This window comes from Rhipicephalus microplus, chromosome 6 (genome assembly GCF_043290135.1).
Source record: "Rhipicephalus microplus isolate Deutch F79 chromosome 6, USDA_Rmic, whole genome shotgun sequence".
NCBI lineage: Eukaryota > Metazoa > Arthropoda > Arachnida > Ixodida > Ixodidae > Rhipicephalus > Rhipicephalus microplus.
The window spans coordinates 74,594,495-74,607,882 of record NC_134705.1 but is presented as its reverse complement, the minus strand read 5'-3'; the positions used below and the strand labels follow the sequence as shown (position 1 = coordinate 74,607,882).

General features: G+C 44.1%; 1 protein-coding gene across 1 annotated transcript in view; it reads right to left on the bottom strand.

Annotated features, from left to right (window-relative positions):
- Positions 1-4,910: 4,910 nt before the first annotated feature.
- LOC119167596 (uncharacterized) overlaps positions 4,911-13,388 on the bottom strand; it is a 66,167-nt gene continuing 57,689 nt past the window's right edge. Inside the window, exons 4-5 of the mRNA XM_075866074.1 lie at positions 9,623-9,709; positions 4,911-5,176 (exon numbers count right to left, since the gene is read on the bottom strand). Coding sequence (XP_075722189.1) covers positions 4,998-5,176; positions 9,623-9,709 — 266 coding nt within the window. The 3' untranslated portion in view covers positions 4,911-4,997. The remainder of the gene's footprint in view (positions 5,177-9,622; positions 9,710-13,388) is intronic.

Here is a 13,388-nt window from a genome sequence, read left to right as displayed (position 1 = left end):
GTCGCAATGGAATCTCTTATGGTGGCACGCCAGTGTCTTCAATCGAAAGCTCGTTCTTTCAGCAATATAGTCTGATACGTCTACAAACCGCGCTTGCGACATGTGGTCGGGGGGTCAAACCACTAAAGGAATCAGCCGTAGCTCTTCGAACGCGTCAACTATAAATGATGTACGCCCTCTGGCAAATTACTAAGGTGAACGCCTAAGATGCCGCACCAAACGTTAAAATTGGCCGTTGGCGTTGGCGACATCACCGTTCGGCATCGACAGCGTCAACGGGAGCTGATGCTTCCACTGACAGTAATTGCGAGTACGCTGAGCACATATTGCATACCTCATAAGGCACTACACAGAGCTGTCATGGCTCAACATTGTGCGCTGCGTTGCAAAGAAGCGCTCCCTCCTTGAATCGGTGTATGCTACGCAGAAGCAAAGTAGGTGGCGCCACGTTAGAAAAGAGATTGCAAAGGAGAAGAGACCGAGGACAAATGAGAGCGGAGGGGGAAAGAGGCTACATTACGAAGTCCCAGGGCCTTCGAGTGCACGTTTCTTACATGTATATTTCAACATCAAAAATTTAATCAGTGCGGTTAGTAGTGGTGACGACTGGTGCCTAACGCTTTTATTCTGCGAGTTGGCGTTACGTAGCACGTGAGCTTACTACGAGCTGGCAGCTGACCGGTAGAATACAAGCTAGTATCAATCGAAATGCAAGAGGTTAATCATCAGCGGCCAGGTCGTAACAAGATCGTGTTCAACGTGGCGCCAACAGGCAGAAAACGAGTGTTCCACCTATACCGTCACGGCTATTGCCGTTGCCGGCTAACACAACGATGTGTCAATGTGCAGTGCTCAACTCGGCCGTCTCTAACGACAAAGCGTCGTGCGCGAAACAGCACACGCGACATCTGCAGTCACAAATACGCCACATCTGAGCATGCGCGGTGGCAGTGATGTGCCTGTCTCGCAATACTGATCCCTGTTTATCGCCGCGGAGGCAACAACCGCTTTGGCAGTCAAAAGTGCTCAGAGTTATATCGCGAAAGAACAAAAACGAAAGAAAGGCTAAGTTAAGTCATTGTTGCTGTGTTATGATATCACGAAGTGAGAATATTTTTTGTTGTTGTTTTATTTCGATTTTATTAGGTTGACAGCGCTTCGACGGCCAAAGCAGCCATCGCGGCCGCCGAGGTACAGAAGGGTGGAAACTGCAGTGCAGGCACATTATTGGCGCCGCGCGTGCTCAGATGTGACGTATTTTCGACTGCAGATGTCACTCGTGCTGGTCCGCACGCGACGCTCCGTCGTTACACACAGCCGAGTTGAGCACTGTACATATAGTCTCCATAAAAAGGGGGGGGGGGGGGCTGCCGCTGCTATAGCTTAGATTCTTGAACATCAGACGCGTTGTTAAAAGTTGCAAGTTTGGCTCCTGCCGATGGCAAGTTATCTATGCGTCCCCGTTTGTTAATTCATATTTACATTAGAATTACAACTAATAACATCCCCTGTGCCTTCTTGGCTCTAGTGCATGCAAGCTCACGTTAGTAGAGCTGGTGTTTGTATTTTCGCATTCGCATCCTTACGTGTCATCAGAGTTGTGTTGACACGCCACTTCGAAGCGACTCCCTCGATAGCAAAACCGAAAGTATTAATTAGACTGGTGGTAGTAAATATACCTTGAATGCATCTCAAGCGCAACAACACTATTTTAGGGTTGTGACAAGTATGTCTCTGTTGAGAACAACGAATCGCAAAAACCTAAATTTTGTCTGAGGATTGCTTTAGTAGAAAATCTCTACCAGGTAAATGCAAATGAAATACTAAGTCAAACTTCTGCACTACCTCTGGTCCTGTAAATCGAAAAAAAAAGTTGTCTTGGGCTGCCAAACGAATGCTCTGCAAACACTAGAACCCACTACTCCCTTCATGTACACTAAAAATGCAAATTAATTTAGTCACACGGCGCACAATACGCGAACGTATGCGCCATAAAAACTACTGAAGCGAAATGCTCAACCTGTTTCGGCTAACATGGTGAACAATGGGCATTTTTTCCATTCAGGCGGCCCACCATATTGTGGCGGGGCTCCTTTTCTGGTCCTATAGTGAGTAGAGCCACCGTCTTCATATCGGAGATGGGGATCAGCTGCCCGAGATCTCCGATTCTCAGCAATCTACAAACATCTGGTCGTGTCATGTCAGGCGTTCAAGAGGCACTTACTCCCGAAGGTGGTGCACGAAAGGTTGGTTAGTTGTGCATCAGAGTCTTGGCGTAACCCACCATGGGGGATCGACCATGAAACGGACGGTGCCTCAATTTGTGAGATGGAGTTGTTTTACCAGCCGGATTATTTAGATGAGAATGTTTAAACAAAGAACCAATTGGTAAACAATAGATTAGAAATAAAATAAATAAAGGCAATACAAAGAACGAACAAGCTAACATGGTTTGAAATAAAGTGAATATATGCCTCAGCTTAACATTCTAATGGTTTTGTTGCCTTTAGAAAATCGCATACGGCCTCGCAAACGTTCCTGTGGCTAAATTTCCTTTCAGTTGCTCCAAAAAAAGTACCACCGGAAGGAATAATTTTAGAGCCAACCTACGGAGAGGTTCTTTTAACAGTCTCTTCTTTTGGTTTGTATATATCCTGCATGTCAAGAGGAAATGGTAAAGGAATTCACTCTCGTTGCAGTGGAGGCATAGGGGAGACTGTGCGAGAACAGACCTGTGTAGATAAAAGTTAAGGGGGGGGGGGGGGACTCGGCATCTTAGTCTCATAATTGATATCTCCGCCATTCTAGAGGAGCACCTTCAATTTTTCCAGGGGTACGTAAGGTGGGAAAAATACAATGTTGCCAAGCGAGATTTTTCAAACTGATTTGACTTGACAAATTTTTCAAAGCGTGCCCCAGCGACAAATGCGAGCGTCGGCAATATAGCAATTATGGAATAATTATGTGAGGCCTATGCGGGTGCATCTGCATATTCATTGAGGGTTAAACCTTTATGCCCTAGTATCCACACCAAGCGAACGAGTCGTAAATGTCTTGGGGCAAGGGTGTAAAATACTTTTGAAGCATTGGCCATATTAGGCACAGTTAATGAACTACACAGAGACAAGCAGTTTTAAAGAATAATAACATCTGTTGTTGATTGAGTTAATTTTTATAACGCTAAGAGAATCGCAAGTAACTCCGCTTGACAAATAGGTGTAAAATTGGGTAAAAGAATTGAAAAAGACCAATCCAACACTGAAGATGCAATTCCGACTCCTGCCTTCTCTTCGCGAACTGAAGCATCAGTTGCTATTACAATTTTTATGCCTAATCTTGCCAGGTGGTCTTTCAAAATGGCATTTAGGTATCTATTGGGAAGAGTTTTGCATGTATTAGGAAATATATTGTCAAATTCTGTTTTCACTGTTTGAATCGGTGTTCACTGCTTGAATAGCTTCTGTACGACGATGACTTGCGGACGCTGTAATCTATACCACTGTTGCTTAAAAAAGAGCGTCGGCTCAATAATGAAAACATATTGCAACCTTCTATGTGGTGATGCGTATATATTTAGGAAGATACGGACTGCTAGTATTTAGAACCTAGCGAGAAGAGAAGGCAGGCGTGCTTCCTTATATAAAATATTTTTTTGCGATAGGTTTGGGCAGCTCAATACATATTCGTAACGCTTCATGTTCTAATAATACCAGTGGTCTAATTTTGTAGGCGGGTGCTCGAGAACACAAGACACAGCCTAACTCCAATATTGGGCGAATATACACACAATATATCATGACCAGCACATCACGACGTAAACCACAACGTTTATTGCTGAGTCTACGAAGCATCCCAAGTGCCTGTGCTCCTTTAGCTGCAGCCCCGCCGCGGTGGTCTAGTGGCTAAGGTACTGGGCTGCTAACCCGCAGGGCGCGGGTTCAATTCCCGGCTGCGGCGGCTGCATTTCCGATGGAGGCGGAAATGTTGTAGGCCCGTGTGCTCAGATTTGGGTGCACGTTAAAGAACCCCAGGTGGTCTAAATTTCCGGAGCCCTCCACTACGGCGTCTCTCATAATCATATAGTGGTTTTGGGACGTTAAACCCCACATATCAATCAATCAATCAATCCTTTAGCTGCCATAATTTCTATATGCGGACTTCAATAAAGGCAAAGCCACGGTGTTAGAATAGCCATGGTGTTAGAACCTAACCGATTCTAACACCGTGGGCAAAGCACACGAGGCAACTGAAAGAAGACGACGCGAAAACCAGACGCTTGCTAGTGAAATGGAAAACAACAAAGGAGCGTACGCGAAACACACAAGGAACATTCTGCACCTTTCATAAAAATGCTGGGTGTTTATGTGCCATTCATCAAAATTCTGTGTCAACCGTGTCAAGAATGTCACGAATCTTGGCTGGTCATCTGCTTTCACAGGGTGTAATGGCTGATTCACAACTTTTTATCCTGTTCGTGTTTCAAAGAACACAGATGTGCTTTGAAAGTTGACACACTGGATTGTAATTGGATACAGCAAAGCTTACCATAATATACTTTTCAATATGATGCAGCAGTTTATTCTCGACTACATCTTGCCGATAAAACTTTGTGTATTTTCGACAAAAGTATATCTAAACTGCTATATCCGTAATCTCCATATATAAAGTATTGAGTGCCGCCGCAGAAAACAGCAAGGTCAATAAAATGAAGCTTCTGCTATCCAATTGGCCTTATGGTTGATTTTCACGTAATCAGCGACCCATTTCCCAAGAGTATTTAGCGAAAAAATGGGCCGCCGGACACTGGAATGTCATGACAAAAAGAAAACGCTTGTTTTTTGTATTAGAATACATCATAACGGTTGCTTCGGTGTGTGAAGCGACGACAAAAGGCAGACTTTGTGTAACAGTAACACATCACTACAAATTGATTTATTGCGATTCAGTTCTTCAGTGTAGCTATGTAGAAAGGTGTAAACTTGTAAGAAATTACCACCCTAACATCCAATTTTCGTAAACTGAAGTATTTCTTGGCATGACGGATTATACACTGTCAGGCTCTTTATGCGATGTCGTCTTTGGTGGTATTTGTATGTCTCCCAGAAAAACGCGGAACACCCTGCATCTAGTGGCTTTGTTATCGAAGAGTTCTTCACTCGAAGGTCAAACCTCAACTCTGAAAAGACAAAAGAACAACATTTGTGAGAAAGGACACCTTCAAGTGTTAATTTTAACATGAGAGCATTTTAAGCCATGGTCCACCACAGCTCCACTGACGTATTTACGTCACGGATATGACGTTGGTAAATGTCCAACAAACCGTGAAGAACGAAACGAGAAAGAAAGGCTTTGCCGCGGGGCATCGAACAAGCGACGTCTCAATCTGCAGTGCGCGGCGCTAACCACTGTGCCAAGGAATGCACGTCGACAAGAGCGCTAATACCAAGCCATTTATATACTCCTCATACCGTGTGGTGGTCTTCATAGCTGCATGCCTTCAGCGCCTTTTTGTCAAGTGTAGCGAAATGACGCGAGGGTATCGCGTTGGGTGCACTCTGAAGCTTGTCGGCGCCTTAAGCGTTTCGATAGCGCCGCCTCGACGGCGGCGTGATCTCTCCTTCGCACGCTCTTATCAGACTATTCATTCAGGAGAAAGCGAAGGCCACTTATCTCGCTGCCGCGGCTGCGTCTGCGAGGAAACACGCTCTCTGACATGAATGAGCAAGAATTGTGACAATTGTTTGCGGTTGTTCTGTGTATACTTGTGCGTTCGTTTCGCGAGTCTTTCTTTCTGGTTGAGCAGCGCACTTTAAGTGTCGATCAATGACAGTTGTTAGTCCATGCACGTCCTCTGTATGCTTATTTCGTGCATGCTCCCTGCTTGAAGTGCACACGGCAAGTTTCAAACTGCTTGTTCGCGTCGCTTTGCAATTTTTCGCTTTAACATTCATTTATTTGCTCTTGTGGTGAAAAAATCCACGCAAAACAGTTGACGCACAGCTTTGTGAAGATACTTTTCACTCTTGTGCTATATACCGATTCCTAGAAAAAGCGATCAGCCACAACAACCACACTGTCCGCTACTCTTGCCTAGTATAAAATTTTCTGAAATGCGTTGTGCTGTTTAGAGACCAAAAAGTGGACCTGTGTGGTACTGGTAATTGAACATGAAACTTCCGAAAGCGACTAGTATGTGAGGCAAGCCTTAGGTCACCACGATAGTTCAGGGATTTGTCACAACTGCTCTTTTTATAGGTCACTGTTTCGCACATAGTTCGTTTACCGCATGTTATTGAGAGTAGATAACGAATGTTTGGCCCGGTTCCCGAAAATATTTCGATGTAGCTGAAAGCTACAAAGGAATCACACCGGAGAAAGAAGATATGCCAGTGCAACTTTGGGCCCACTGAGCTTGTGGTGAACGGTGGCACTATTCGCAATGCTGATTTAGCTAACGAGTTCAATGACTATTTTGTGTCCTTAACAGAAGAAGCACACAAGCCAGATTGTACTACACATTTACCAGACAGTACTCCTGAGAGCGAGTTTTTGGCGCCGACAGTAGCCAGCAAAATTGCCCACGTTTTCTCGTCTGTAAAGAACAGCTCATGTTGTGACGTATATGATATTCAGATTAGACCCATTAAACACGTGCTGGACCTCATTGCTGAATTATTAGAACATATCTTCAAGCAGGTACTTTCAACTGGAATCTTTCCACATAAACTGCAAGTGGCGAAAGTAATCATCTTGTGCAAGGCAGGGGATAAAACTCGCTTAACAACTACCGGCCTATACCTATACTGCCAATAATATCAAAAGGTTTAGAAAACTGATTCACAAACGTATGATTTCCTTTTTAGATAAACACCATATCATCACTTCATAGCAATTTGGATTCATGAAAGGCCGCACAACTGAGCATGCTCTCCTAGCACAAAGGGAATTCATATTAGATGCTTTTGAACGTCAACTACACACACTAGGTATCTTTAGAGATTACTCAAAGGCGTTCGATATTATAAATCATGTCACACTTTTACAGAAATGCAATCACTACGGCTTCCCAGGTGTCTTTCTCAAATTAATTGAATCTTACTTAAAGTATCGACAGAAGATGGTGGTCATCAACGATCACACCTCCAATTTACAAGCAATTTCAGCAGATGTCCCCCAAGGCAGTATCCTGGGACCCCTTTTAATCTGCGTATATATTAATGATATCGTAAACATTGACGCATCTGTAAAGTATGTTATATACGCAGTTGACACAACCTCACTTCTCACTGCTCCACACTATAGAGATTTATTAAATGACGCAAACCAGGTAGTAATAAAGGTAGTGTCCTGGACATGCAATAATTCTTTAAAGTTAAACTCTTCGAAAACGAGAGCTGTTCCCTTTAGGGCTAGCAATAAACCACCCCCTTTGCATGCCCCGTTAATGGTCGGCACTTCGGAACTTCAGTTAGTACCAAGTGTTAAATGTCTAGGTGTAATCTTTGATGAACATATGTCATGGAATTCCCACATTGAAAATCTGTCTTCAAGTTTATCCAGAATAACTGTAATCTTGCCTAGGATACGTTTCCTGCTTCCTAAAAAAGTTGAACTTCTCATCTACAAATTGTTTTTATCACACATAGATTATTGTCATCTGGTTTGGGGCACAACAACATTAACGAAAATTCACAAATTACATGTCATACAGAAAAGGGCTGTTCGCGCCATTGCAGATGTTCCGTATGGAAGTCACACGTCACCGCTTTTTGAAAAAAAGAACTTATTAACCCTACCAGATTACTATCAAGCAAGTCTTATGAAACGCTCTTACGCCGGATTGAAAAGTGATAACTTTTTGGGCACACTTGCTCGTATAAACCAGCGGACCCTTTTTCATAACACTCGTCATGTTCACACGTGGTTTCTTCCACACACGCGCACGAACTACGGCAAAGAGATGCTGCGATTTATATTGCCGTTCCATCTGAATCAACTAACACTGTAAAAATATGGCTGTAAATACGTTTTTGTCCTACTTGTGTAATGTCATTGTATTTCTTTTTTTATTTGTACACTCTCATTGATCTTTTATGTGATTATCAAAATTGAAGTTGGTATATTGTTTTAAAGGTTTATTTTTCGATCTGTTTCACTTGCATTTTCTGTCTATATATGCTCATATGTAAATATTTATGCATTCCTTTACAGTACTATTTTGCATTCCTTTACAGATATAATTGACATTGTTGTTGTCTATTTTATTTTTGTACACTCGCCTATCCCTGCCACTTTGTACGGGTTCGTGGTCCTAGTCAAGCCCGGGAAGAGGCTTTTTGACCCCGGCCCTCAGCATATCAAAAAAGATTAAGGAAAACAATCGCAATCTGCCGCTTTGAATCATATGTGCTGTAGTGTTGCTACAGTGAGCTTTTAGCACATTGTAGTTAGCGGAGCCAGCATTTAGTGGCACTTCCCGCATGTGGTCGTGTACAGCTAACAGGGAAACTCTGAGTGCAAAAAGAAGACATTCTCGTGAATGCCTTGTTTTCACGCTCAAACTTTTCCTGCTTACCATATCTAAACGGCACCGCTTGTTAACGCCACTGAGTAGCCAATAGCTGCAGTCTGCTGTAGGATGACACAGAGCTACCGCCCTTACCTCTGAATACAGGGTGGACGCTTGTTTGATGCAGAAAGCACACTTGAGAGTGTGACACCTTTACGCTGCGCTTGTAAACGCTACTGGCCGATCAACAGATTCGACTACCCTGTGCGCAGCTACGCCTCCTTTCTACTGCGTTTTCTCACTAAGACGAGGAGTGATTCAGAACAACTTTAAGGGGATTTTGATGTAAAAAAAGCAAGTGGATGAATACCAAGCAGGTGGGTACACGCAAATAGCTGGGAGTTAAGAAAAGCTGGTGCTGAAGATAGTTACAGCGTGAGAACAGAATGACGACAAAGGGACAAGAAGGAGACCCTTTGCCGTCATTCTGTTCTCGTGCTATAACTATCGTCATGTCATACCAACTAGCCCAAACCACCACACTCCTAGTGCTGAAGGTACGCAAGGTGTTTTACAGGCTGCTCTAGTACACATTGTACCATGCTTGTGCATAAGGAATGTAGAAGACACGGTGATACGAAAGTGCAAGGTTTACTTCGATATATGACTCTTCAAAAATTTGTAACGTGATAATCACATAATGCGGTAAGCGGAGCAGAGCGTATTTACGACAGCGAATTGCGATCACTGAGACATACGCAATCACTTATTACCTTCTACACAGTTACTTTGGCGTCGGTACAATCGCGCAGGATGCCAAAAAAAAAAGAATGAGCATTGCGAAGTTGACTAGAATGATAGCGCTTGACCGAGATAGCGAAAAAGGCTAGCAATTTATTCATAATGGTAGAGCACGACGGAACGTGTGTGCTGCCACCCATGAGAGGTTTCAGGGTTTGAGGCAGCTGTTATGAGCCACACCATCAGCATACCGTCTTGTTTGGAAACGAATAACTTCAGGAACGCTCGACACCGTTCCAATCCGATTCATGACTTCAGAAAGGATTGTTGACTGACGCAGGCGCTCGTGCGTGGTATTGCCTAGGTACTTACCACTTGGGTACTTTGAGAACTTGAAGACACCGCACTGTCCGTCCGGACTTTCATAAAGCAAGTTCTCAACGGCATACGTTGTACCATCTGCAATTAGTGAGAAGAAGAGCAGTGAATGAGCAACTTGCATAAATGACAAACAAACAGACGACCATGACACGCGTGATAAAAATCTCAGTTACATTACAAGGTATGGGGAGATGGCTAGCTCAATGAAATGCTCAGCATGTGAAAAGCTGAATGAGGACGGCATCAGACATACTGACACTAGGCCGAATGTAGCACCCTTCAACGTTAATGTTGCACTGACCATCAAGTATGTGGTAGTTCTTCTCTCTTCCAAGTGGGCGTTTTCATATATTCACACCGCGCGCCTCCGCTGTCCCAGTGTCGTTAGTAAGGAACATTTTTCTCATGATTGCCGGAAGTGTTTACATACAGTGATGTAGTTTCATAGCAATTGCTTTAGTCGTACATGCAACTCTAACATACGTTTGCTGGTGACCCAGTCGCTACTTATAAGCTCTCCAGAGAGGGTGTGAACCGCTAGGGCTCGTACAAAAGATACTAAATGTCACATGACTAACCAGTCGTAAGCATGCGTAACTAATGCCAGTGTTTCTTTGTACGTACACCCGTGCAGAGCACGTCTAATGTGGATGGGTTAAATTAAGCTTCGAAAAAAGAGTATGAAAAAAGAAACATCTGTTCAGCACTTCTTGTAGAATGTACAATACGTAATAAGTTGGATTTGCGAACGCGTTTATAACTTTGCCGCAAGGGACAAAGTGAAATTCTTGTTGGGCTCATAGCACGGAAGAACGTTCGCAATGTCCGCCTTTTTGTTGCAAGGGCAATTATATGGGCACTGTCGGCTGGATTTTGTCACCGGCGTCAGCGTCTTCATCATTGAAAATTATAGGTATACATATCTATACGTATGAAAACGGAAGAAAAGAAAAGATAATCCAGAAGATGACTCCGGGGTGCGGAATCGAACGTCCGACCTCAGAATTGTGAGTGTGAGGCATCAGCAACTGAGCCACGAAGAAGCGCCTCATTGAACGTTCAAACGGCAAGCTATCTATATTTACCACTTACCGCTGGCGACGGGCATCTCAGGGGGAGAAATGTGTTTTCAGCATTACCAGCGATATGGCATCGTAAGCCTTGGGCTTTCATCAGTACGATTATGTTGCAGACCGGCTCCACAAAGACCACTGCATTTGTTGCACACTCTCCGTTTGCCAAAAGTGCGCGCTTTTAGGACACAGCAAATAACAACTGAGATGCTTATTTGCGTTCATCTGTACCAGTGAGTACATTTTTTGCGTCATTTGTGCATGAGAAACACGGGACACGTTTCGATCGACTTGCCATTCTTCGCGTGATCTTCTAATTTGTCGCTATCAAGTTGATTTTTTCTGTTTGTGGCAAAACTGTGACTTCTTCAAAGCTAGCCAGTCTCTTAGGAAGCATGTTTGTGGACTTTAGAGAGCACTATGTAGCACTCGGAAACGCGGTTTCGAAACCACAGTGGGGTTGCTTAATGCATCTCCGCGATTGTTCAACTACCTCTTCTTCCTCTCAGGAGACTACCTAATAACAGTTCATGTCCCATGTGTGATGTGCCAGAATAATAATAATAGTTCATAGTAATAATAGTATTTTAAAAGTAGATACAGGTGCGTTAATCGCGGGAACGCGTGTTTGCTGATTGAAAAATTCGACAGCGAATCAACCTGCGAATCAACGTTATGCGAAGCATGTGGAGAGAAGGTGACCGTGTTGAAGTGTTTTTTTGTTGAGCAACACGCCATGAAATGACGCTAAATGTATGCACAAATGTTGCATGCACAGACACATGTTGAAGAGTTGCAGATCTTTATATAACGAGTTGTTTGCACTTGCTCAACAATTCCAACTGGAACATGCGTATTAGCAACACCAGAAGCTGATATGAAGCGCTGATGCTCGCGAGGATGCTGGCCCTGGACACTGATACATAAATCAATTTCAGCGCATGGCAACTAACCACTATTGACGCTTACCCGACGTGACGGCTGTATCATAGGAGTACATACGTGATGGTTATAAACTTGGGTAGGCAGCATTTCAACCACTATTGACGTTTCACGAAGATTAGGGTCTATTTGAAAAGTAGTTCCGAGACCTGGCGTAGCTATGTGGTTGAATGCTTAATTGCTACGAAGAATGCTTGGGTTCGATTCAAGATGGAACCCTGACATTTATACTTTGCATTCGTGTGGTCGACGCTACCGATGCCGGGTACTTCACAACGCTCGCGCGTTGAAATTGCCCATGCGCGCTCTCGCCGTTCCTAGGTAGATACTCAATCACCTGTGCACATACCTGCATACCAGCGAAACATACCCGCCTGTGGGTATGTGCCACTGTCTGGCGGGTGTGCCACTGTCTGACGACGTACGCGACGGTATTGTGACAATATTTATGTTTTGACGAGCGCGTCATATTCGTCAAACCAACTTAGCCTCCCGTGCTAATTTTGGTTCACGCCAAGTTCAAGATGTGACCACGAGAGCAGCCAAACGTAGGCGGCTAGATAGGTAGATGCGCTCAATGTCGCCGAAGTTCCCAAAGAAATGCTTCGCATTTAAAATGATATTTTTGATATTCTGTGCCAACGGGAAAGGTAAATGACGCTTTTCGAATCAGCATTCTTAGCACAACGCAAAGGAACAATAACAAGAACGTTCGTTGCGCGATAAGTTCCAAAAAGAAATGGCAGATCTCTTGCACAGTGAGAATCGATGATATGCGAAGCACGAATGAGGAAGGTTGATATATCACTTCAAAATCAGCACAACGTTACGAGATAGAGGTAAATTATGTCGTACAAAACATCCCTGTTATTAATAATATGTTTGGATGTGTCGTTTACTTTCGTCATCTATTCACGCCACGTGATGCCAAATTTAGTATATGTAAAGCTACTTCGTGATCCATTGATGCCACGTAACACCAAATTTCGTATATGTGAAGTAATAAAATGGTCACGAGTGCACCTTAAAGGGCCCAATATACTAGAACGTATATAACGTTGACGTGCGCGAATGCTGGCTACAGCGACGCAACGTTAGCAAAACGTGAGCACTATATAGTCGGACGGCAGGTGCGATCGGCGCGACCACCGTCCGTCCGCGCGGCCCGACGGCAACCAGGACGAAATGCGACATGCTGCATTTCGCTTCGATGCGTTACCCTGACAGCACTGCGTCTGCTAGTTTTCGTAACGGAGGGACGTCGGACGCGCTAAGACGCACATACGTCAAAGGAACGCAGCGCGGTGCCTGCCTACAAGTATATGGCAGGACCGGCACCTGGCGTGAGAACGCCGGCGTGACGCGACGAAAAGAACGCCGAAATGTATTGGCAACTTGACTGTGGCATGTCGTCATGTTCTCACATGACACGCACCTCATGATTATTGTGTTTGCACCAATCACAATCCTTGGTCATTTATTGGCGTGACGTAATACCGAATTTCGCATATGTGAAGCTAGCAAAACGGCCGTGAGCGCAGCATGAGTGTGGCATGTAGCCATGTTGTTACATGACACGCATGTCGTGATTATCATGTTGGATGTGTCATTTACCTATGTCGTCCGTTCGCGTCAAGTAATACCTAGTTTGGTATATGTGTAGCTAGCGAAACGGCCACGAGCGCATCATGAGTGTAGCATGTAGTCATGTTTTACATGACACGCATCTCATGATTATCATG